The sequence below is a fragment of the Bombina bombina genome, chromosome 9, assembly GCF_027579735.1.
Source record: "Bombina bombina isolate aBomBom1 chromosome 9, aBomBom1.pri, whole genome shotgun sequence".
In the NCBI taxonomy this organism is placed as follows: Eukaryota; Metazoa; Chordata; class Amphibia; order Anura; family Bombinatoridae; genus Bombina; species Bombina bombina.
This window is the reverse complement of record NC_069507.1, coordinates 10,842,422-10,869,129: the sequence shown is the minus strand read 5'-3', so window position 1 is coordinate 10,869,129 and position 26,708 is coordinate 10,842,422. Positions and strand designations below refer to the sequence as shown.

The window sequence follows — 26,708 nt, the reverse complement described above, 5'->3', positions numbered from 1 at the left end:
ATTGCCGCAGTTTGAGCGGTTTGGCCTTTGTTTTTAGGGCTCTGGATTGCCCTTGTGGGCCTGATCCAACAGCTTGTATCAGTTTAGACTGTCTAGCCTGCAGAGGTTTTTCAGTTTGAAACCAGTGCAGCTCTTGGCACCTTGCAGGTGTACGCATACGCTATTTATAGTGTATCTAGATACAGCTCTTACTCTTGACGTGTACTGTTTGTTTGAGTGATGAGACCTTTGGGTCTGCTTCCATTGTATCAGGGTGAGTTGGATCTCCTTTTAGGGATCTGTATTCCGGGTGATGGTTGATCCCTGTGGGGACTTTGTTTAGCTTGGGGTTTCCCAAAGCTGGGAAGGCTTTGCGTCTGTCTCTTCCCGGTGTCATGTCCTCTGCTGGTGTGGAGTTAATGGGGAGACTGAGTGGGGGTCTGCAGGTCAGGATGGCCGAGCGGTCTAAGGCGCTGCGTTCAGGTTGCAGTCTCCTGGATATGCGGACTTGTTGAGTCTATCTTGTTAGCTCAGTCTGCTAGGATATGGATTTCTTTTTCAACTTGCTCCTTTGCTTCTAGGAGGGAGTTTCCTCTTCCTTCGGGTTCTTAAGGTATACTCTCCTTAGGGGGCCTCGATTGAGCTTTTGTGCCCCCCCCTTTTAGTGACCTGTATTTGGGTCTGTCGGCTTAGGTTGCCTGGAGCGTGCCCTCTGTATGAGGGCTGCTTTTGCAGTTTGTTTTCTGCCTGACTGCTTCTTCCTCCTCGCAAGTACCCTCTGTGTCGTTTCGTTATGGACTCTGTGTTCTTCAACTTGGGGTTTCTGACTGGGTCTCTTCCACATTTTTTTGTGGTTGAATACTTTGGTATTCTCTGTTCCGACGCCTGGATGACTTTGCCTTTTTTGGTTGCATTCAGTACTTGCAGGATGTTGGAGAGAAGTCTTTTCTGTTTATCCTGGGTTTCGCTGGTATAGGCGTGGCCTCCTTTCCTGTTTGGGCCCCTTTGGGTCTTTGTGAATTGGGCTCACTATTGGAGGTGTTCTTTTTTGGAGGGGACCTTTCAGTTTCCTCGGTTCTCCTTGCCTTTTCCCCTTGGGGGTTTTGGCTGATGTTCCCTTAATTAGTGGGGGGTGACTTGGTTGGGGACCGTCTGTTGGGCGACAGTGTCTCCTGGAGGACTGTTAGCTCAGTCGAGTCCGTTATGCGGTCTCAATAGTTTGACTTCTGGACTAGCTGCAAGTCAGTGTCCTTTGGGCTTTCTCCAACATAGGTGTGTCCGGTCCACGGCGTCATCCTTACTTGTGGGATATTCTCCTCCCCAACAGGAAATGGCAAAGAGCCCAGCAAAGCTGGTCATATGATCCCTCCTAGGCTCCGCCTACCCCAGTCATTCTCTTTGCCGTTGCACAGGCAACATCTCCACGGAGATGGCTAAGAGTTTTTTGGTGTTTAAATGTAGTTTTTATTCTTCAATCAAGTGTTTGTTATTTTAAAAAGATGAGCTTGATGTGGAGCAGTGCTGCAAAGTGAAAGTGCCAACAAATCCTGCATGTGTCCTTTTCTTTCTGTAGACATGCATGCTGCATTTTCTGCAGTGACATCTCAGATCACACCATGTTTTGCCTTGGGGGTTACTGTATGACCAAATATGACAAACATGTCATTTTTGATATACATATAATCCTCATAATGTCACAACGGATTGCTTATAACGGTAGGTGTATTATATATATATATATATATATATATATATATATATATATATATATATATATATATATATATATACACATAACTAAAATTATAAGTTACCCTATAACTTCAGCCAGGGCTTGCAATATGTGGTTTATGGCCTGCCATAAAAAAAGGGGGTGGCTACCTTCCTTGCCCACTCTGGAGGGGAGCCTGGTCAGAAACGTTACCTCAGGAAATATTGTAATAAATTATGATTGTAGCAAAATAATATTCTAAATGGGAGGCTGCAGGCCATCTTTCCTTTCTAAGCTCCCTTGGGACAGATATCTAAACTAGTACTGTATCAGGTTCTATTTTTTTGTTTTTTTAAATAGTTTTTTTGTGTGTATCTGTGTTTTCTTCACTACTTTTTTATATAAATGCACTGTTGCCCTTTTTGTTCATAATAAATGTTTCTGTATTAAGTGTTTGCATTTGTCTAATATCTGTAAAACGTTACTGAATAGACTAGTAATAGCAGTATTGTGTTTTTTTTTTAGATTGATTCTATTAGTCTGGGTTTTTCTTTAGGATTCCCCCATATAATAATCTTAAAGCGGAGGCAGCCAAGATAGTTTAGTGTTGTTGACATTACAGGGGAGTTTGGGCATTTTTCTGGGTCTAGTACACACAAGAGTGTTTGTTAACCCTTGCACCCAGTGAACTAAGTCATGGGCTTGCCTGGAGTGGCAAACTGGTGACTGTTGCTGGGGGTGTTAAACCTGTACATCGCAATATGTTCTGTAAAATGCTTCTTTAGAAAACTAATGAAATAACCTGCCGCTCCTGTACACTGATGTGCTATTTTCCCCTGGAATGTCCCTCTTAGACGTTGGGAAGTTTAATATTTTACGTTTCTTGAGTTTATTAAAACAACAAATTTTGCTGACATTTAGTGCATTTAAAGGGACAGTCTACTCCCAGAATTTTTTTGCTTAATAAGATAGATAATCCCTTTTCTCCAACATAGGTGTGTCCGGTCCACGGCGTCATCCTTACTTGTGGGATATTCTCTTCCCCAACAGGAAATGGCAAAGAGCCCAGCAAAGCTGGTCACATGATCCCTCCTAGGCTCCGCCTACCCCAGTCATTCTCTTTGCCGTTGTACAGGCAACATCTCCACGGAGATGGCTTAGAGTTTTTTAGTGTTTAACTGTAGTTTTTATTATTCAATCAAGAGTTTGTTATTTTGAAATAGTGCTGGTATGTACTATTTACTCAGAAACAGAAAAGAGATGAAGATTTCTGTTTGTATGAGGAAAATGATTTTAGCAACCGTCACTAAAATCCATGGCTGTTCCACACAGGACTGTTGAGAGCAATTAACTTCAGTTGGGGGAACAGTGAGCAGTCTCTTGCTGCTTGAGGTATGACACATTCTAACAAGACGATGTAATGCTGGAAGCTGTCATTTTCCCTATGGGATCCGGTAAGCCATGTTTATTACGATCGTAAATAAGGGCTTCAAAAAGGGCTTATTAAGACTGTAGACTTTTTCTGGGCTAAATCGATTGATTATTAACACATATTTAGCCTTGAGGAATCATTTTATCTGGGTATTTTGATATAATAATATCGGCAGGCACTGTTTTAGACACCTTATTCTTTAGGGGCTTTCCCAAAGCATAGGCAGAGCCTCATTTTCGCGCCGGTGTTGCGCACTTGTTTTTGAGAGGCATGGCATGCAGTCGCATGTGAGAGGAGCTCTGATACTTAGAAAAGACTTTCTGAAGGCGTCATTTGGTATCGTATTCCCCTTGGGGCTTGGTTGGGTCTCAGCAAAGCAGATACCAGGGACTGTAAAGGGGTTAAAGTTCAAAACGGCTCCGGTTCCGTTATTTTAAGGGTTAAAGCTTCCAAATTTGGTGTGCAATACTTTTAAGGCTTTAAGACACTGTGGTGAAAATTTGGTGAATTTTGAACAATTCCTTCATGTTTTTTCGCAATTGCAGTAATAAAGTGTGTTCAGTTTAAAATTTAAAGAGACAGTAACGGTTTTATTTTAAAACGTTTTTTGTACTTTGTTATCAAGTTTATGCCTGTTTAACATGTCTGAACTACCAGATAGACTGTGTTCTGAATGTGGGGAAGCCAGAATTCCTATTCATTTAAATAAATGTGATTTATGTGACAATGACAATGATGCCCAAGATGATTCCTCAAGTGAGGGGAGTAAGCATGGTACTGCATCATTCCCTCCTTCGTCTACACGAGTCTTGCCCACTCAGGAGGCCCCTAGTACATCTAGCGCGCCAATACTCCTTACTATGCAACAATTAACGGCTGTAATGGATAATTCTGTCAAAAACATTTTAGCCAAAATGAACACTTATCAGCGTAAGCGCGACTGCTCTGTTTTAGATACTGAAGAGCATGACGACGCTGATAATAATATTTCTGAAGGGCCCCTAACCCAGTCTGATGGGGCCAGGGAGGTTTTGTCTGAGGGAGAAATTACTGATTCAGGGAACATTTCTCAACAAGCTGAACCTGATGTGATTGCATTTAAATTTAAGTTGGAACATCTCCGCATTCTGCTTAAGGAGGTATTATCCACTCTGGATGATTGTGACAAGTTGGTCATCCCAGAGAAACTATGTAAAATGGACAAGTTCCTAGAGGTGCCGGGGCTCCCAGAAGCTTTTCCTATACCCAAGCGGGTGGCGGACATTGTTAATAGAGAATGGGAAAGGCCCGGTATTCCTTTCGTCCCTCCCCCCATATTTAAAAAATTGTTTCCTATGGTCGACCCCAGAAAGGACTTATGGCAGACAGTCCCCAAGGTCGAGGGAGCGGTTTCCACTTTAAACAAACGCACCACTATACCCATAGAGGATAGTTGTGCTTTCAAAGATCCTATGGATAAAAAATTAGAAGGTTTGCTTAAAAAGATGTTTGTTCAGCAGGGTTACCTTCTACAACCAATTTCATGCATTGTCCCTGTCGCTACAGCCGCATGTTTCTGGTTCGATGAGCTGATAAAGGCGGTCGATAGTGATTCTCCTCCTTATGAGGAGATTATGGACAGAATCAATGCTCTCAAATTGGCTAATTCTTTCACCCTAGACGCCACTTTGCAATTGGCTAGGTTAGCGGCTAAGAATTCTGGGTTTGCTATTGTGGCGCGCAGAGCGCTTTGGTTGAAATCTTGGTCGGCTGATGCGTCTTCCAAGAACAAGCTACTTAACATTCCTTTCAAGGGGAAAACGCTGTTTGGCCCTGACTTGAAAGAGATTATCTCTGATATCACTGGGGGTAAGGGCCACGCCCTTCCTCAGGATCGGCCTTTCAAGGCAAAAAATAAACCTAATTTTCGTCCCTTTCGTAGAAACGGACCAGCCCAAAGTGCTACGTCCTCTAAGCAAGAGGGTAATACTTCTCAAGCCAAGCCAGCTTGGAGACCAATGCAAGGCTGGAACAAGGGAAAGCAGGCCAAGAAACCTGCCACTGCTACCAAGACAGCATGAAATGTTGGCCCCCGATCCGGGACCGGATCTGGTGGGGGGCAGACTCTCTCTCTTCGCTCAGGCTTGGGCAAGAGATGTTCTGGATCCTTGGGCGCTAGAAATAGTCTCCCAAGGTTATTTTCTGGAATTCAAGGGACTTCCCCCAAGGGGGAGGTTCCACAGGTCTCAGTTGTCTTCAGACCACATAAAAAGACAGGCATTCTTACATTGTGTAGAAGACCTGTTAAAAATGGGAGTGATTCATCCTGTTCCATTAAGAGAACAAGGGATGGGGTTCTACTCCAATCTGTTTATAGTTCCCAAAAAAGAGGGAACGTTCAGACCAATCTTAGATCTCAAGATCTTAAACAAGTTTCTCAAGGTTCCATCGTTCAAGATGGAAACCATTCGAACTATTCTTCCTTCCATCCAGGAAGGTCAATTCATGACCACGGTGGATTTAAAGGATGCGTATCTACATATTCCTATCCACAAGGAACATCATCGGTTCCTGAGGTTCGCATTCCTGGACAAACATTACCAGTTCGTGGCGCTTCCTTTCGGATTAGCCACTGCTCCAAGGATTTTCACAAAGGTACTAGGGTCCCTTCTAGCTGTGCTAAGACCAAGGGGCATTGCTGTAGTACCTTACTTGGACGACATTCTGATTCAAGCGTCGTCCCTTCCTCAAGCAAAGGCTCACACGGACATTGTCCTGGCCTTTCTCAGATCTCACGGATGGAAAGTGAACGTGGAAAAGAGTTCTCTATCTCCGTCAACAAGGGTTCCCTTCTTGGGAACAATAATAGACTCCTTAGAAATGAGGATTTTTCTGACAGAGGCCAGAAAGACAAAACTTCTAGACTCTTGTCGGATACTTCATTCCGTTCCTCTTCCTTCCATAGCTCAGTGCATGGAAGTGATCGGGTTGATGGTAGCGGCAATGGACATAGTTCCTTTTGCACGCATTCATCTAAGACCATTACAACTGTGCATGCTCAGTCAGTGGAATGGGGACTATACAGACTTGTCTCCGAAGATACAAGTAAATCAGAGGACCAGAGACTCACTCCGTTGGTGGCTGTCCCTGGACAACCTGTCACGAGGGATGACATTCCGCAGACCAGAGTGGGTCATTGTCACGACCGACGCCAGTCTGATGGGCTGGGGCGCGGTCTGGGGATCCCTGAAAGCTCAGGGTCTTTGGTCTCGGGAAGAATCTCTTCTACCGATAAATATTCTGGAACTGAGAGCGATATTCAATGCTCTCAAGGCTTGGCCTCAGCTAGTGAGGGCCAAGTTCATACGGTTTCAATCAGACAACATGACAACTGTTGCGTACATCAACCATCAGGGGGGAACAAGGAGTTCCCTGGCGATGGAAGAAGTGACCAAAATCATTCTATGGGCGGAGTCTCACTCCTGCCACCTGTCTGCTATCCACATCCCAGGAGTGGAAAATTGGGAAGCGGATTTTCTGAGTCGTCAGACATTGCATCCGGGGGAGTGGGAACTCCATCCGGAAATCTTTGCCCAAGTCACTCAGCTGTGGGGCATTCCAGACATGGATCTGATGGCCTCTCGTCAGAACTTCAAAGTTCCTTGCTACGGGTCCAGATCCAGGGATCCCAAGGCGGCTCTAGTGGATGCACTAGTAGCACCTTGGACCTTCAAACTAGCTTATGTGTTCCCGCCGTTTCCTCTCATCCCCAGGCTGGTAGCCAGGATCAATCAGGAGAGGGCGTCGGTGATCTTGATAGCTCCTGCGTGGCCACGCAGGACTTGGTATGCAGACCTGGTGAATATGTCATCGGCTCCACCTTGGAAGCTACCTTTGAGACGAGACCTTCTTGTTCAGGGTCCGTTCGAACATCCGAATCTGGTTTCACTCCAGCTGACTGCTTGGAGATTGAACGCTTGATCTTATCGAAGCGAGGGTTCTCAGATTCTGTTATCGATACTCTTGTTCAGGCCAGAAAGCCTGTAACTAGAAAGATTTACCACAAAATTTGGAAAAAATATATCTGTTGGTGTGAATCTAAAGGATTCCCTTGGGACAAGGTTAAGATTCCTAGGATTCTATCCTTCCTTCAAGAAGGATTGGAAAAAGGATTATCTGCAAGTTCCCTGAAGGGACAGATTTCTGCCTTGTCTGTGTTAATTCACAAGAAGCTGGCCGCTGTGCCAGATGTTCAAGCTTTTGTTCAGGCTCTGGTTAGAATTAAGCCTGTTTACAAACCTTTGACTCCTCCTTGGAGTCTCAATTTAGTTCTTTCAGTTCTTCAGGGGGTTCCGTTTGAACCCTTGCATTCCGTTGATATTAAGTTATTATCTTGGAAAGTTTTGTTTTTAGTTGCAATTTCTTCTGCTAGAAGAGTTTCAGAATTATCTGCTCTGCAGTGTTCTCCTCCTTATCTGGTGTTCCATGCAGATAAGGTGGTTTTACGTACTAAACCTGGTTTTCTTCCAAAAGTTGTTTCTAACAAAAACATTAACCAGGAGATTATCGTACCTTCTCTGTGTCCGAAACCAGTTTCAAAGAAGGAACGTTTGTTGCACAATTTGGATGTTGTTCGCGCTCTAAAATTCTATTTAGATGCTACAAAGGATTTTAGACAAACATCTTCCTTGTTTGTTGTTTATTCCGGTAAAAGGAGAGGTCAAAAAGCAACTTCTACCTCTCTCTCTTTTTGGATTAAAAGCATCATCAGATTGGCTTACGAGACTGCCGGACGGCAGCCTCCCGAAAGAATCACAGCTCATTCCACTAGGGCTGTGGCTTCCACATGGGCCTTCAAGAACGAGGCTTCTGTTGATCAGATATGTAGGGCAGCGACTTGGTCTTCACTGCACACTTTTACCAAATTTTACAAGTTTGATACTTTTGCTTCTTCTGAGGCTATTTTTGGGAGAAAGGTTTTGCAAGCCGTGGTGCCTTCCATTTAGGTGACCTGATTTGCTCCCTCCCTTCATCCGTGTCCTAAAGCTTTGGTATTGGTTCCCACAAGTAAGGATGACGCCGTGGACCGGACACACCTATGTTGGAGAAAACAGAATTTATGTTTACCTGATAAATTACTTTCTCCAACGGTGTGTCCGGTCCACGGCCCGCCCTGGTTTTTTTAATCAGGTCTGATAATTTATTTTCTTTAACTACAGTCACCACGGTACCATATGGTTTCTCCTATGCAAATATTCCTCCTTAACGTCGGTCGAATGACTGGGGTAGGCGGAGCCTAGGAGGGATCATGTGACCAGCTTTGCTGGGCTCTTTGCCATTTCCTGTTGGGGAAGAGAATATCCCACAAGTAAGGATGACGCCGTGGACCGGACACACCGTTGGAGAAAGTAATTTATCAGGTAAACATAAATTCTGTTTTTCTTCTGTTATGTGTGATCAGTCCACGGGTCATCATTACTTCTGGGATATAACTCCTCCCCAACAGGAAATGCAAGAGGATTCACCCAGCAGAGCTGCATATAGCTCCTCCCCTCTACGTCACTCCCAGTCATTCTCTTGCACCCAACGACTAGATAGGATGTGTGAGAGGACTATGGTGATTATACTTAGTTTTTATAACTTCAATCAAAAGTTTGTTATTTTACAATAGCACCGGAGCGTGTTATTGCCTCTCTGGCAGAGTTTGAAGAAGAATCTACCAGAGTTTTTACTATGATTTTAACCGGAGTAGTTAAGATCATATTGCTGTTTCTCGGCCATCTGAGGGAGGTAAAAGCTTCAGATCAGGGGACAGCGGGCAGATGAATCTGCATTGAGGTATGTAGCAGTTTTTATTTTCTGAATGGAATTGATGAGAAAATCCTGCCATACCGTTATAATGACATGTATGTATACTCTACACTTCAGTATTCTGGGGATGGTATTTCACTGGAATTACTCTGTTAAAAGTACATTAAACCTTTGAATAGGTATTTATTATGTTAAACGTTTTTGCTGGAATGTAGAATCGTTTGCATTTTCTGAGGTACTGAGTGAATAAATGTTTGGGCATTATTTTTCCACTTGGCAGTTGCTTGTTTTAAATTGTGACAGTTTCGTTTCTCTCTCACTGCTGTGTGTGAGGGGGAGGGGCCGTTTTTGGCGCTCTTTGCTACGCATCAAAAATTTCCAGTCAGTTACTCTTGTATTTCCTGCATGATCCGGTTCATCTCTAACAGAACTCAGGGGTCTTCAAACTTCTTTGGAGGGAGGTAGATTCTCTCAGCAGAGCTGTGAGACTTATATATTGACTGTGATTAAAAAACGTTGCTCTGTAATTTTTATGTTTCAAATTTAATTATTGTTACTTTACTAAGGGGAACAAACCTTTGCTAAAAGTTGTGTTGTTTTTAAGGATTGATGCTATAACTGTTTTTCAGTTCATTATTTCAACTGTCATTTAATCGTTTAGTGCTTCTTTGAGGCACAGTACGTTTTTGTTAAATAAGATTGTAACCAAGTTGCAAGTTTATTGCTAGTGTGTTAAACATGTCTGATTCAGAGGAAGATACCTGTGTCATTTGTTCCAATGCCAAGGTGGAGCCCAATAGAAATTTATGTACTAACTGTATTGATGCTACTTTAAATAAAAGCCAATCTGTACAAATTGAACAAATTTCACCAAACAGCGAGGGGAGAGTTATGCCGACTAACTCGCCTCACGTGTCAGTACCTGCATCTCCCGCCCGGGAGGTGCGTGATATTGTGGCGCCTAGTACATCTGGGCGGCCATTACAGATAACATTACAAGATATGGCTACTGTTATGACTGAAGTTTTGGCTAAATTACCAGAACTAAGAGGCAAGCGTGATCACTCTGGGGTGAGAACAGAGTGCGCTGATAATACTAGGGCCATGTCTGATACTGCGTCACAGCTTGCAGAGCATGAGGACGGAGAGCTTCATTCTGTGGGTGACGGTTCTGATCCAAACAGATTGGATTCAGATATTTCAAATTTTAAATTTAAATTGGAGAACCTCCGTGTATTACTAGGGGAGGTTTTAGCGGCTCTTAATGATTGTAACACTGTTGAAATACCAGAGAAATTGTGTAGGTTGGATAAATACTTTGCGGTACCGGCGAGTACTGACGTTTTTCCTATACCTAAGAGACTAACTGAAATTGTTACTAAGGAGTGGGATAGACCCGGTGTGCCGTTCTCACCCCCTCCAATATTTAGAAAGATGTTTCCAATAGACGCCACCACACGGGACTTATGGCAAACGGTCCCTAACGTGGAGGGAGCAGTTTCTACTTTAGCTAAGCGTACCACTATCCCGGTGGAGGATAGCTGTGCTTTTTCAGATCCAATGGATAAAAAATTAGAGGGTTACCTTAAGAAAATGTTTGTTCAACAAGGTTTTATATTGCAACCCCTTGCATGCATCGCGCCGATTACGGCTGCGGCAGCATTTTGGATTGAGTCTCTGGAAGAGAACCTTAGTTCAGCTACGCTGGACGACATTACGGACAGGCTTAGAGTCCTTAAACTAGCTAATTCATTCATTTCGGAGGCCGTAGTACATTTAACCAAACTTACGGCTAAGAACTCAGGATTCGCCATTCAGGCACGTAGGGCGCTGTGGCTAAAATCCTGGTCAGCTGATGTAACTTCTAAGTCCAAATTACTTAATATACCTTTCAAGGGGCAAACTTTATTTGGGCCCGGTTTGAAAGAAATTATCGCTGACATTACAGGAGGTAAGGGCCACGCCCTGCCTCAAGACAAAGCCAAAGCTAAGGCTAGACAGTCTAATTTTCGTCCCTTTCGGAATTTCAAAGCAGGAGCAGCACCAACTTCCACTGCACCAAAACAGGAAGGAGCTGTTGCTCGTTACAGACAAGGCTGGAAACCTAACCAGTCCTGGAACAAGGGCAAGCAGGCCAGGAAACCTGCTGCTGCCCCAAAGACAGCATGAACCGAGGGCCCCCGATCCGGGACCGGATCTAGTGGGGGGCAGACTCTCTCTCTTCGCCCAGGCTTGGGCAAGAGATGTTCAGGATCCCTGGGCGCTAGAGATCATATCTCAGGGATACCTTCTAGACTTCAAATTCTCTCCCCCAAGAGGGAGATTTCATCTGTCAAGGTTGTCAACAAACCAGATAAAGAAAGAAGCGTTTCTACGCTGTGTACAAGATCTGTTATTAATGGGAGTGATCCATCCGGTTCCGCGGTCGGAACAAGGACAAGGGTTTTACTCAAACCTGTTTGTGGTTCCCAAAAAAGAGGGAACTTTCAGGCCAATCTTGGATTTAAAGATCCTAAACAAATTCCTAAGAGTTCCATCGTTCAAAATGGAAACTATTCGGACAATCTTACCCATGATCCAAAAGGGTCAGTACATGACCACAGTGGACTTAAAGGATGCTTACCTTCACATACCGATTCACAAAGATCATTACCGGTATCTAAGGTTTGCCTTCTTAGACAGGCATTACCAGTTTGTAGCTCTTCCATTCGGATTGGCTACGGCTCCAAGAATCTTCACAAAGGTTCTGGGTGCCCTTCTGGCGGTACTAAGACCGCGAGGAATTTCGGTAGCTCCGTACCTAGACGACATTCTGATACAAGCTTCAAGCTTTCAAACTGCCAAGTCTCATACAGAGTTAGTTCTGGCATTTCTAAGGTCGCATGGATGGAAAGTGAACGAAAAGAAAAGTTCTCTCTTTCCTCTCACAAGAGTTCCATTCTTGGGGACTCTTATAGATTCTGTAGAAATGAAGATTTATCTGACAGAAGACAGATTAACAAAGCTTCTAAATGCATGCCGTGTCCTTCATTCCATTCAACTCCCGTCAGTAGCTCAATGCATGGAGGTGATCGGCTTAATGGTAGCAGCAATGGACATAGTACCCTTTGCACGTCTACATCTCAGACCGCTGCAATTGTGCATGCTGAGTCAGTGGAATGGGGATTACTCAGACTTGTCCCCTACTCTGAATCTGGATCAAGAGACCAGAAACTCTCTTCTATGGTGGCTTTCTCGGCCACATCTGTCCAGGGGGATGCCATTCAGCAGGCCGGACTGGACAATTGTAACAACAGACGCCAGCCTACTAGGTTGGGGCGCTGTCTGGAATTCTCTGAAGGCTCAGGGACAATGGAATCAGGAGGAAAGTCTCCTGCCAATAAACATTCTGGAATTGAGAGCAGTTCTCAATGCCCTTCTGGCTTGGCCCCAGTTAAAAACTCGGGGGTTCATCAGGTTTCAGTCGGACAACATCACGACTGTAGCTTACATCAACCATCAAGGAGGGACAAGAAGCTCCCTAGCAATGATGGAAGTATCAAACATAATTCGCTGGGCAGAGTCTCACTCTTGCCACCTGTCAGCAATCCACATCCCGGGAGTGGAGAACTGGGAGGCGGATTTCTTAAGTCGTCAGACTTTTCATCCGGGGGAGTGGGAACTTCATCCGGAGGTCTTTGCCCAAATACTTCGACGTTGGGGCAAACCAGAGATAGATCTCATGGCGTCTCGCCAGAACGCCAAACTTCCTCGCTACGGGTCCAGATCCAGGGATCCGGGAGCGGTTCTGATAGATGCTTTGACAGCACCTTGGAACTTCGGGATGGCTTATGTGTTTCCACCCTTCCCGCTGCTTCCTCGATTGATTGCCAAAATCAAACAGGAGAGAGCATCAGTGATTCTAATAGCGCCTGCATGGCCACGCAGGACTTGGTATGCAGATCTAGTGGACATGTCATCCTGTTCGCCTTGGTCTCTACCTCTAAGACAGGACCTTCTGATACAGGGTCCATTCAAACATCAAAATCTAACTTCTCTGAAGCTGACTGCTTGGAAATTGAACGCTTGATTTTATCAAAATGTGGTTTTTCTGAGTCGGTTATTGATACCCTGATACAGGCTAGGAAGCCTGTTACCAGAAGGATTTACCACAAGATATGGCGTAAATACCTATACTGGTGCGAATCCAAAGGTTACTCCTGGAGTAAGGTTAGGATTCCTAGGATATTGTCCTTTCTACAAGAAGGTTTAGAAAAGGGTTTATCGGCTAGCTCATTAAAGGGACAGATCTCAGCTCTGTCCATCTTGTTACACAGGCGTCTGTCAGAAAATCCAGACGTCCAGGCCTTTTGTCAGGCTTTAGCTAGGATCAAGCCTGTGTTTAAAACTGTTGCTCCGCCATGGAGTTTAAACCTTGTTCTTAACGTTCTACAAGGAGTTCCGTTTGAACCCCTTCATTCCATTGATATAAAGTTGTTATCTTGGAAAGTGTTATTTTTAATGGCTATTTCTTCGGCTCGGAGAGTCTCTGAGTTATCAGCTTTACATTGTGATTCTCCTTATTTGATTTTTCATTCAGATAAGGTAGTTCTGCGTACAAAACCTGGGTTCTTACCTAAGGTAGTCACTAACAGGAACATCAATCAAGAGATCGTGGTGCCTTCCCTGTGCCCGAATCCTTCTTCAAAGAAGGAACGTCTTCTACACAATCTGGATGTAGTTCGTGCCCTCAAGTTCTACTTGCAGGCAACCAAGGATTTTCGACAAACGTCTTCCCTGTTTGTCGTGTACTCTGGTCAGAGGAGAGGTCATAAGGCTTCGGCTACCTCTCTCTCCTTCTGGCTTCGTAGCATAATTCGTTTAGCCTATGAGACTGCTGGACAGCAGCCTCCTGAAAGAATTACAGCTCATTCTACTAGAGCTGTGGCTTCTACTTGGGCCTTTAAGAATGAGGCCTCTGTTGAACAGATTTGCAAGGCTGCAACTTGGTCTTCGCTTCATACTTTTTCCAAATTTTACAAATTTGACACTTTTGCTTCTTCGGAGGCTATTTTTGGGAGAAAGGTTCTTCAGGCAGTGGTTCCTTCTGTATAATGAGCCTGCCTATCCCTCCCGTCATCCGTGTACTTTTGCTTTGGTATTGGTATCCCAGAAGTAATGATGACCCGTGGACTGATCACACATAACAGAAGAAAACATAATTTATGCTTACCTGATAAATTCCTTTCTTCTGTTGTGTGATCAGTCCACGGCCCGCCCTGTTTTTTAAGGCAGGTAAATATCTTTTAAATTATACTCCAGTCACCACTTCACCCTTGGTTTCTCCTTTCTCGTTGATTCTTGGTCGAATGACTGGGAGTGACGTAGAGGGGAGGAGCTATATGCAGCTCTGCTGGGTGAATCCTCTTGCATTTCCTGTTGGGGAGGAGTTATATCCCAGAAGTAATGATGACCCGTGGACTGATCACACAACAGAAGAAAGGAATTTATCAGGTAAGCATAAATTATGTTATTACCCATTCCCCAGTATTGCATAACCAACATAGTTATATTAATATACTGTTTACCTCTGTAATTACCTTGTATCTAAGCCTCTGCAGACTGCCCCTTATCTCAGTTATATTAATATACTTTTTACCTCTGTGATTACCTTGTATCTAAGCCTCTGCAGACTGCTCCTTATCTCAGTTATATTAATATACTTTTTACTTCTGTAATTACCTTGTATCTAAGCCTCTGCAGACTGCCCCTTATCTCAGTTATATTAATATACTTTTTACCTCTGTGATTACCTTGTATCTAAGCCTCTGCAGACTGCTCCTTATCTCAGTTATATTAATATAATGTTTACCTCTGTGATTACCTTGTATATAAGCCTCTGCAGACTGCCCCCTTATCTAAGTTTTTTTGACACTTGCATTTTAGCCAATCAGTGCCCTCTCATAAGTAACTCCATGGGAATGAGCACAATGTTATCTATATGGCACTCATGTACTAGCACTGTCTAGCTGTGACTAGCTAATTAAATGCATTGAGATAAGAGGCGGCTTTCAAGTGCTTAGAAATTAGCATATGAGCCTACCTAGGTTTAGCTTTCAACAAAGAATACCAAGAGAACAAGCCAAAGTCATGATAAAAGTAGATTGGAAAGTTGTTTAAAATTGCCCTATCTGAATCATGAACGTTTAATTCTGAATATTCCCTAAAAGCAAAGTAAAAAAAATAATAATCCAAAAAGATTAGAAAAAGGGCAGTAAACTGACAGTAAACACCTTGGGAATTTCATTGCACAGTTTGTAAGCATGAGATGAAACAGCTTTGCAATATACTTGATTTATTTTGCCCCTTTCCATGTAATGCAAGTATAAAATTGTGGGTTTTCTAGTTTAGAGAATTGCAGCCTTCTTAAGGCTAACCCTGTTCCATAGCTAATTGACTTTAGCAGACAACAAGTTGCAGTTTTTGCTAATGTGATGATAGTGGAGTTTGTAATCTGTTGAAAACCAACTGCAGCAAACAAGATTTTATTTTAACATGTTTAGACTTGGCTAATAAGAAATTGTAGAGTAAATGTCTTGTAATTACTAATAATGTGTGCGGATAAGCATCTCCTGACTAGTGCTACAGACAGTAGCTGATGTATACAACACTGTACAATAAATGATAGAGTCTTGTTATTTAGATGCAAATAATCCTCCCTCCTTAGTCATGTGGTCCCCTGACTGCTATTCTTTTTCTTGTATTTTCTTGCAGGTAAAATAAAATACTCGGAGAGGGTGTATGAGGCCTGCATGGAAGCGTTTGACTGCCTTCCTTTAGCGGCACTTCTAAACCAACAGTTTCTATGTGTTCACGGAGGACTTTCCCCAGAAATACACAGCTTAGATGACATTAAAAGGGTAAGTACGCGTTATTGATTCTCTGCTACCTCACTGATATTTTTATTTTGTTAGCGCAGCGTGAACAGTGATTCTGGGAACAGGCTAAATTGTTAATTGCAAAGTTCAAATTATGTATACAGGATAAGACATGAATCTAAACATATATGGGCTGCAGATCTCCTAATGTACGTGCATTGCAGATCTCTGGGCGTGCATGCGCTGCAGATCTCCTGATGTACGTGCATTGCAGATCTCCTGATGTACGTGCATTGCAGATCTCTGAGCGTGCATGCGCTGCAAATCTCCTGATGTACGTGCATTGCAGATCTCTGGGCGTACATGCGCTGCAAATCTCCTCCTGATGTGCGTGCATTGCAGATCTCTGGGCGTACATGCGCTGCAGATCTCCTCCTGATGTTTGTGCATTGCAGATCTCTAGGCGTACATGCGCTGCAGATCTCCTCCTGATGTTTGTGCATTGCAGATCTCTGGGCGTACATGCGCTGCAAATCTTCTCCTGATGTACGTGCATTGCAGATCTCTGGGCGTGCATGCGCTGCAGATCTCCTGATGTACGTGCATTGCAGATCTCTGGGCGTACAGGCTCTGCAGATCTCCTGATGTGCGTGCATTGCAGATCTTTGGGCGTGCATGCGCTGCAGATCTCCTGATGTACGTGCATTGCAGATCTCTGGGCGTACAGGCTCTGCAGATCTCCTGATGTGCGTGCATTGCAGATCTCTGGGCGTACAGGCTCTGCAGATCTCCTGATGTGCGTGCATTGCAGATCTCTGGGCGTACAGGCTCTGCAGATCTCCTGATGTACGTGCATTGCAGATCTCTGGGCGTACAGGCTCTGCAGATCTCCTGATGTACGTGCATTGCAGATCTCTGAGCGTGCATGCGCTGCAAATCTCCTGATGTACGTGCATTGCAGATCTCTGGGCGTACATGCGCTGCAAATCTCCTCCTGATGTGCGTGCATTGCAGATCTCTGGGCGTACATGCGCTGCAGATCTCCTCCTGATGTTTGTGCATTGCAGATCTCTAGGCGTACATGCGCTGCAGATCTCCTCCTGATGTTTGTGCATTGCAGATCTCTGGGCGTACATGCGCTGCAAATCTCCTCCTGATGTACGTGCATTGCAGATCTCTGGGCGTGCATGCGCTGCAGATCTCCTGATGTACGTGCATTGCAGATCTCTGGGCGTACAGGCTCTGCAGATCTCCTGATGTGCGTGCATTGCAGATCTCTGGGCGTACAGGCTCTGCAGATCTCCTGATGTACGTGCATTGCAGATCTTTGGGCGTGCATGCGCTGCAGATCTCCTGATGTGCGTGCATTGCAGATCTCTGGGCGTACAGGCTCTGCAGATCTCCTGATGTGCGTGCATTGCAGATCTCTAGGCCTACATGCGCTGCAGATCTCCTGATGTACGTGCACTGCAGATCTCCTGATGTACGTGCACTGCAGATCTCTAGGCCTACATGCGCTGCAGATCTCCTGATGCACATGCATTGCAGATCTCTAGGCCTACATGCGCTGCAGATCTCCTTATGTACATGCATTGCAGATCTCTGGGCCTACATGCGCTGCAGATCTCCTTATGTACGTGCATTGCAGATATCTAGACGTACATGCGCTGCAGATCTCCTGATGTACGTGCATTGCAGATCTCTTGGCGTACAGGCGCTGCAGATCTCCTGATGTACGTGCATTGCAGATCTCTGGACTTACAGGCGCTGCAGATCTAATGATGTTCGTGCATTGCAGATCTGTGTACTTATCTGTATGTATTAGTGATGTGTAATCATTTGTAGGTATTACTGATGTGTAATCAGCTGTAGGTATTACTGATGTGTAACCAGCTGTAGGTATTACTGATGTGTAATCAGCTGTAGTTATTACTGATGTGTAACCAGCTGTAGGTATTATTGATGTGTAACCAGCTGTAGGTATTACTGATGTGTAACCAGCTGTAGGTATTACTGATGTGTAATCAGCTGTAGGTATTACTGATGTGTAATCAGCTGTAGGTATTACTGATGTGTAACCAGCTGTAGGTATTACTGATGTGTAACCAGCTGTAGGTATTACTGATGTGTAATCAGCTGTAGGTATTACTGATGTGTAACCAGCTGTAGGTATTACTGATGTGTAATCAGCTGTAGGTATTACTGATGTGTAATCAGCTGTAGGTATTACTGATGTGTAACCAGCTGTAGGTATTACTGATGTGTAACCAGCTGTAGGTATTACTGATGTGTAACCAGTTGTAGGTATTACTGATGTGTAATCAGCTGTAGGTATTACTGATGTGTAATCAGCTGTAGGTATTACTGATGTGTAATCAGCTGTAGGTATTACTGATGTGTAATCAGCTGTAGGTATTACTGATGTGTAATCAGCTGTAGGTATTACTGATGTGTAACCAGCTGTAGGTATTACTGATGTGTAACCAGCTGTAGGTATTACTGATGTGTAACCAGCTGTAGGTATTACTGATGTGTAACCAGCTGTAGGTATTACTGATGTGTAATCAGCTGTAGGTATTACTGATGTGTAATCAGCTGTAGGCATTACTGATGTGTAGTCAGCTGTAGGTATTACTGATGTGTAGTCAGCTGTAGGTATTACCAGCTGTACGTATTACTGATGTGTAACCAGCTGTAGGTATTACTGATGTGTAACCAGCTGTAGGTATTACTGATGTGTAATCAGCTGTAGGTATTACTGATGTGTAATCAGCTGTAGGTATTACTGATGTGTAATCAGCTGTAGGTATTACTGATGTGTAGTCAGCTGTAGGTATTACTGATGTGTAGTCAGCTGTAGGTATTACTGATGTGTAATCAGCTGTAGGTATTACTGATGTGTAATCAGCTGTAGGTATTACTGATGTGTAATCAGCTGTAGGTATTACTGATGTGTAATCAGCTGTAGGTATTACTGATGTGTAATCAGCTGTAGGTATTACTGATGTTTAACCAGCTGTAGGTATTACTGATGTGTAACCAGCTGTAGGTATTACTGATGTGTAATCAGCTGTAGGTATTACTGATGTGTAACCAGCTGTAGGTATTACTGATGTGTAATCAGCTGTAGGTATTACTGATGTGTAACCAGCTGTAGGTATTACTGATGTGTAACCAGCTGTAGGTATTATTGATGTGTAATCAGCTGTAGGTATTACTGATGTGTAATCAGCTGTAGGTATTACTGATGTGTAGTCAGCTGTAGGTATTACCAGCTGTACGTATTACTGATGTGTAACCAGCTGTAGGTATTACTGATGTGTAACCAGCTGTAGGTATTACTGATGTGTAATCAGCTGTAGGTATTACTGATGTGTAGTCAGCTGTAGGTATTACTGATGTGTAGTCAGCTGTAGGTATTACTGATGTGTAATCAGCTGTAGGTATTACTGATGTGTAATCAGCTGTAGGTATTACTGATGTGTAACCAGCTGTAGGTATTACTGATGTGTAATCAGCTGTAGGTATTACTGATGTGTAACCAGCTGTAGGTATTACTGATGTGTAACCAGCTGTAGGTATTACTGATGTGTAACCAGCTGTAGGTATTACTGATGTGTAACCAGCTGTAGGTATTACTGATGTGTAACCAGCTGTAGGTATTACTGATGTGTAACCAGCTGTAGGTATTACTGATGTGTAACCAGCTGTAGGTATTACTGATGTGTAACCAGCTGTAGGTATTACTGATTTGTTCTTAGCTGTAGGTATTACTGATTTACGTATATTGCAGACATGCGTACATGCGCTGCAGATCTCCTGATGTACATGCATTGCAGATCTCTGGGCGTACAGGCGCTGCAGATCTCCTGATGTACATGCATTGCAGATCTGTGTACTTAGCTGTAGGTATTACTGATGTGTATTCAGCTGTAGTTATTACTGATGTGTACTTAGCTGTGTGTATTACTGATGTGTAATCAGCTGTAGATATTACTGATGTGTACTTAGCTGTGTGTATTACTGATGTGTATTCAGCTGTAGTTATTACTGATGTGTACTTAGCTGTGTGTATTACTGATGTGTAATCAGCTGTAGGTATTAATGATGTGTACGTATCTGTAGGTATTACTGATGTGTAATCAGCTGTAGGCATTACTGATGTGTACTTATCTGTAGGTGTTACTGAGTTGTAATCAGCTGTAGGTATTACTGATGTGTACGTATCTGTAGGTATTACTTATGTGTACTTATCTGTAGGTATTACTGATGTGTACTTATCTGTAGGTTTTACTGATGTGTAATCAGTTGTAGGTATTACTGATGTGTATTTATCTGTAGGTATTACTGATGTGTATTTATCTTTAGGTATTACTGATGTGTACTTAGCTGTAGGTATTACTGATGTGTACTTAGCTGTAGGTGTTACTGATGTGTACTTAGCTGTAGGTGTTACTGATGTGTAATCCACTGTAGGTGTTACTGATGTGTAATCCGCTGTAGGTGTTATTAATGTCTACTTATCTGTAGGTGTTACTGATGTGTAATCAGCTGTAGGCATATTGGCTGGTTTATTCTTGTAATTGAAATTTGCTGTAGTGTTTGTGCTACTCATAGCCTCACAATATGATCCTTTTCTTCATAAATGGAAAGAGTCCACAGCTGCATTCATTACTTCTCGGAATTCAGAACCTGGCCACCAGGAGGAGACAAAGACACCCTAGCCAAAGGCTTAAATACCCCTCTTACTTCCCTCATCCCCCAGTTATTCTTTGCCTTTCGTCCCAGGATGTTGGCAGAGAAGTGTCAGAAGGTTGCGTTTAGTCTCTTATGGATGGTAGTACTCTTCGGCATGGGACTGGAGTTTTAAGTAATCCTGTCAGCCTTCCAGTGAAAGCATGGATGAAAGTTAGAGTCCGGAAATGCAGGAAGAGTCTTTCTGCAAAACCATCCTGACTCATTTCCATCTAAAGGGGAGGAGAGTCCACGGCTTCATTCATTACTGTTTGGAATTGAAGGGACATTCAATCAAAATTAAACTTTCTCCAACATAGGTGTGTCCGGTCCACGGCGTCATCCTTACTTGTGGGATATTCTCTTCCCCAACAGGAAATGGCAAAGAGCCCAGCAAAGCTGGTCACATGATCCCTCCTAGGCTCCGCCTACCCCAGTCATTCTCTTTGCCGTTGTACAGGCAACATCTCCACGGAGATGGCTTAGAGTTTTTTAGTGTTTAACTGTAGTTTTTCATTATTCAATCAAGAGTTTGTTATTTTCAAATAGTGCTGGTACGTACTATTTACTCAGAAACAGAAAAGAGATGAAGAATTCTGTTTGTATGAGGAAAATGATTTTAGCAACCGTAACTAAAATCCATGGCTGTTCCACACAGGACTGTTGAGAGCAATTAACTTCAGTTGGGGGAACAGTTTGCAGTCTCTTGCTGCTTGAGGTATGACACATTCTAACAAGACGATGTAATGCTGGAAGCTGTCATTTTCCCTATGGGATCCGGTAAGCCATGTTTATTACGATTGTAAATAAGGGCTTCACAAGGGCTTATTTAAACTGTAGACTTTTTTTGGGCTAAATCGATTGATATTAACACTTATTTAGCCTTGAGGAATCATTTATTCTGGGTATTTTGATTTAATAATATCGGCAGGCACTGTTTTAGACACCTTATTCTTTAGGGGCTTTCCCAAAGCATAGGCAGAGTCTCATTTTCGCGCCGGTGTTGCGCACTTGTTTTTGAGAGGCATGGCATGCAGTCGCATGTGAGAGGAGCTCTGATACTGATAAAAGACTTCTGAAGGCGTCATTTGGTATCGTATTCCCCTTTGGGTTTGGTTGGGTCTCAGCAAAGCAGATACCAGGGACTGTAAAGGGGTTTAAAGCTTAAAACGGCTCCGGTTCCGTTATTTTAAGGGTTAAAGCTTCCAAAATTGGTGTGCAATATTTTCAAGGCTTTAAGACGCTGTGGTGAAAATTTGGTGAATTTTGAACAATTCCTTCATGTTTTTTCGCAATTGCAGTAATAAAGTGTGTTCAGTTTAAAATTTAAAGTGACAGTAACGGTTTTATTTTAAAACGTTTTTTGTACTTTCTGATCAAGTTTATGCCTGTTTTACATGTCTGAACTACCAGATAGACTGTGTTCTGAATGTGGGGAAGCCAGAATTCCTATTCATTTAAATAAATGTGATTTATGTGATAATGACAATGATGCCCAAGATGATTCCTCAAGTGAGGGGAGTAAGCATGGTACTGCATCATTCCCTCCTTCGTCTACACGAGTCTTGCCCACTCAGGAGGCCCCTAGTACATCTAGCGCGCCAATACTCCTTACTATGCAACAATTAACGGCTGTAATGGATAATTCTGTCAAAAACATTTTAGCCAAAATGAACCCTTGTCAGCGTAAGCGTGGCTGCTCTGTTTTAGTTACTGAAGAGCATGACGACGCTGATATTAATATCTCTGAAGGGCCCCTAACCCAATCTGAGGGGGCCAGGGAGGTTTTGTCTGAGGGAGAAATTACTGATTTAGGGAACATTTCTCAGCAGGCTGAATCTGATGTGATTACATTTAAATTTAAATTGGAACATCTCCGCATTTTGCTTAAGGAGGTATTATCCACTCTGGATGATTGTGAAAATTTAGTCATCCCAGAGAAACTATGTAAAATGGACAAGTTCCTAGAGGTGCCGGGGCTCCCAGAAGCTTTTCCTATACCCAAGCGGGTGGCGGACATTGTTAATAAAGAATGGGAAAGGCCCGGTATTCCTTTCGTCCCTCCCCCCATATTTAAAAAATTGTTTCCTATGGTCGACCCCAGAAAGGACTTATGGCAGTCAGTCCCCAAGGTCGAGGGAGCGGTTTCTACTTTAAACAAACGCACCACTATTCCCATAGAGGATAGTTGTGCTTTCAAAGATCCTATGGATAAAAAATTAGAAGGTTTGCTTAAAAAGATGTTTGTTCAGCAGGGTTACCTTCTACAACCCATTTCATGCATTGTCCCTGTCACTACAGCCGCATATTTCTGGTTTGATGAACTGCTTAAGGTGCTCGATAGTGACTCTCCTCCTTATGAGGAGATTATGGACAGAATCAATGCTCTCAAATTGGCTAATTCTTTCACTCTAGACGCCTCTTTGCAATTGGCTAAGTTAGCGGCTAAGAACTCTGGGTTTGCTATTGTGGCGCGCAGAGCGCTTTGGTTGAAATCTTGGTCGGCTGATGCGTCTTCCAAGAACAAGCTACTAAACATTCCTTTCAAGGGGAAAACGCTGTTTGGTCCTGACTTGAAAGAGATTATCTCTGATATCACTGGGGGTAAGGGCCACGCCCTTCCTCAGGATCGGCCCTTCAAGGCAAAAAATAGACCTAATTTTCGTCCCTTTCGTAAAAACGGACCAGCCCAAGGTGCTACGTCCTCTAAGCAAGAGGGTAATACTTCTCAGGCCAAGCCAGCTTGGAGACCAATGCAAGGCTGGAACAAGGGAAAGCAGGCCAAGAAACCTGCCACTGCTACCAAGACAGCATGAAATATTGGCCCCCGATCCGGGACCGGATCTGGTGGGGGGCAGACTCTCTCTCTTCGCTCAGGCTTGGGCAAGAGATGTTCTGGATCCTTGGGCGCTAGAAATAGTCTCCCAGGGTTATCTTCTGGAATTCAAGGGACTTCCCCCAAGGGGGAGGTTCCACAAGTCGCAGTTGTCTTCAGACCACATAAAAAGACAGGCGTTCTTACATTGTGTAGAAGACCTGTTAAAAATGGGAGTGATTCATCCTGTTCCATTAAGAGAACAAGGGATGGGGTTCTACTCCAATCTGTTCATAGTTCCCAAAAAAGAGGGAACGTTCAGACCAATCCTAGATCTCAAGATCTTAAACAAATTTCTCAAGGTCCCATCGTTCAAGATGGAAACCATTCGAACTATCCTTCCTTCCATCCAGGAAGGTCAATTTATGACCACGGTGGATTTAAAGGATGCGTATCTACATATTCCTATCCACAAGGAACATCATCGGTTCCTAAGGTTTGCATTCCTGGACAAACATTACCAGTTCGTGGCGCTTCCTTTCGGATTAGCCACTGCTCCAAGGATTTTCACAAAGGTACTAGGGTCCCTTCTAGCGGTGCTAAGACCAAGGGGCATTGCAGTAGTACCTTACCTGGACGACATTCTGATTCAAGCATCGTCCCTTCCTCAAGCAAAGGCTCACACGGACATTGTCCTGGCCTTTCTCAGATCTCACGGCTGGAAAGTGAACGTGGAAAAGAGTTCTCTATCCCCGTCAACAAGGGTTCCCTTCTTGGGAACAATTATAGACTCCTTAGAAATGAGGATCTTTCTAACAGAGGCCAGAAAAACAAAGCTTCTGGACTCTTGTCGGATACTTCATTCCGTTCCTCTTCCTTCCATAGCTCAGTGCATGGAAGTGATCGGGTTGATGGTGGCGGCGATGGACATAGTTCCTTTTGCGCGCATTCATCTAAGACCATTACAACTGTGCATGCTCAGTCAGTGGAATGGGGACTATACAGACTTGTCTCCGAAGATACAAGTAAATCAGAGGACCAGAGACTCACTCCGTTGGTGGCTGTCCCTGGACAATCTGTCTCAAGGGATGATGTTCCACAGACCAGAGTGGGTCATTGTCACGACCGACGCCAGTCTGATAGGCTGGGGCGCGGTCTGGGGATCCCTGAAAGCTCAGGGTCTTTGGTCTCGGGAAGAATCTCTTCTACCGATAAATATTCTGGAACTGAGAGCGATATTCAATGCGCTCCAGGCCTGGCCCCAGCTTGCGAGGACCAGGTTCATACGGTTTCAATCAGACAACATGACGACTGTTGCGTACATCAACCATCAGGGGGGAACAAGGAGTTCCCTAGCGATGGAAGAAGTAACCAAAATTATTCTTTGGGCGGAGTCTCACTCCTGCCACCTGTCTGCTATCCACATCCCAGGAGTGGAAAATTGGGAAGCGGATTTTCTGAGTCGTCAGACATTGCATCCGGGGGAGTGGGAACTCCATCCGGAAATCTTTGCCCAAGTCACTCACCTGTGGGGCATTCCAGACATGGATCTGATGGCCTCTCGTCAGAACTTCAAAGTTCCTTGCTACGGGGCCAGATCCAGGGATCCCAAGGCGGCTCTAGTGGATGCACTAGTAGCACCTTGGACCTTCAAACTAGCTTATGTGTTCCCGCCATTTCCTCTCATCCCCAGGCTGATAGCCAGGATCAAGCAGGAGAGGGCGTCGGTGATCTTGATAGCTCCTGCGTGGCCACGCAGGACTTGGTATGCAGATCTGGTGAATATGTCATCGGCTCCACCTTGGAAGCTACCTTTGAGACGAGACCTTCTTGTTCAGGGTCCGTTCGAACATCCGAATCTGGTTTCACTCCAGCTGACTGCTTGGAGATTGAACGCTTGATTTTATCGAAGCGAGGATTCTCAGATTCTGTGATCGATACTCTTGTTCAGGCCAGAAAGCCTGTGACTAGAAAGATTTACCACAAAATTTGGAAAAAATATATCTGTTGGTGTGAATCTAAAGGATTCCCTTGGGACAAGGTTAAGATTCCTAGGATTCTATCCTTCCTTCAAGAAGGATTGGAAAAAGGATTATCTGCAAGTTCCCTGAAGGGACAGATTTCTGCCTTGTCGGTATTACTTCACAAGAAGCTGGCAGCTGTGCCAGATGTTCAAGCCTTTGTTCAGGCTTTGGTTAGAATCAAGCCTGTTTACAAACCTTTGACTCCTCCTTGGAGTCTCAATTTAGTTCTTTCAGTTCTTCAGGGGGTTCCGTTTGAACCCTTACATTCCGTTGATATTAAGTTATTATCTTGGAAAGTTTTGTTTTTAGTTGCGATTTCTTCTGCTAGAAGAGTCTCAGAATTATCTGCTCTGCAGTGTTCTCCTCCTTATCTGGTGTTCCATGCAGATAAGGTGGTTTTACGTACTAAACCTGGTTTTCTTCCAAAAGTTGTTTCTAACAAAAACATTAACCAGGAGATTATCGTACCTTCTCTGTGTCCAAAACCAGTTTCAAAGAAGGAACGTTTGTTGCACAATTTGGATGTTGTTCGCGCTCTAAAATTCTATTTAGATGCTACAAAGGATTTTAGACAAACATCTTCCTTGTTTGTTGTTTATTCAGGTAAAAGGAGAGGTCAAAAAGCAACTTCTACCTCTCTCTCTTTTTGGATTAAAAGCATCATCAGATTGGCTTACGAGACTGCCGGACGGCAGCCTCCCGAAAGAATCACAGCTCATTCCACTAGGGCTGTGGCTTCCACATGGGCCTTCAAGAACGAGGCTTCTGTTGATCAGATATGTAGGGCAGCGACTTGGTCTTCACTGCACACTTTTACCAAATTTTACAAGTTTGATACTTTTGCTTCTTCTGAGGCTATTTTTGGGAGAAAGGTTTTGCAAGCCGTGGTGCCTTCCATTTAGGTGACCTGATTTGCTCCCTCCCTTCATCCGTGTCCTAAAGCTTTGGTATTGGTTCCCACAAGTAAGGATGACGCCGTGGACCGGACACACCTATGTTGGAGAAAACAGAATTTATGTTTACCTGATAAATTTCTTTCTCCAACGGTGTGTCCGGTCCACGGCCCGCCCTGGTTTTTTTAATCAGGTCTGATATTTTATTTTCTTTAACTACAGTCACCACGGTACCATATGGTTTCTCCTATGCAAATATTCCTCCTTAACGTCGGTCGAATGACTGGGGTAGGCGGAGCCTAGGAGGGATCATGTGACCAGCTTTGCTGGGCTCTTTGCCATTTCCTGTTGGGGAAGAGAATATCCCACAAGTAAGGATGACGCCGTGGACCGGACACACCGTTGGAGAAAGAAATTTATCAGGTAAACATAAATTCTGTTTTCATTATTCAGATAGAGCATGCCATTTTAAA

The 26,708-nt window shown here is 43.8% G+C and overlaps 1 protein-coding gene across 4 annotated transcripts in view; it reads left to right on the top strand.

Annotated features, from left to right (window-relative positions):
* LOC128639748 (serine/threonine-protein phosphatase 2B catalytic subunit beta isoform) overlaps nt 1-26,708 on the top strand; it is a 358,087-nt gene that overhangs the window by 242,642 nt on the left and 88,737 nt on the right. For all 4 annotated transcript variants that reach the window (XM_053691874.1, XM_053691875.1, XM_053691873.1 and 1 more), the window contains exon 5: nt 15,666-15,811. In XM_053691874.1, the coding sequence (XP_053547849.1) occupies nt 15,666-15,811 (146 nt within the window). The remainder of the gene's footprint in view (nt 1-15,665; nt 15,812-26,708) is intronic.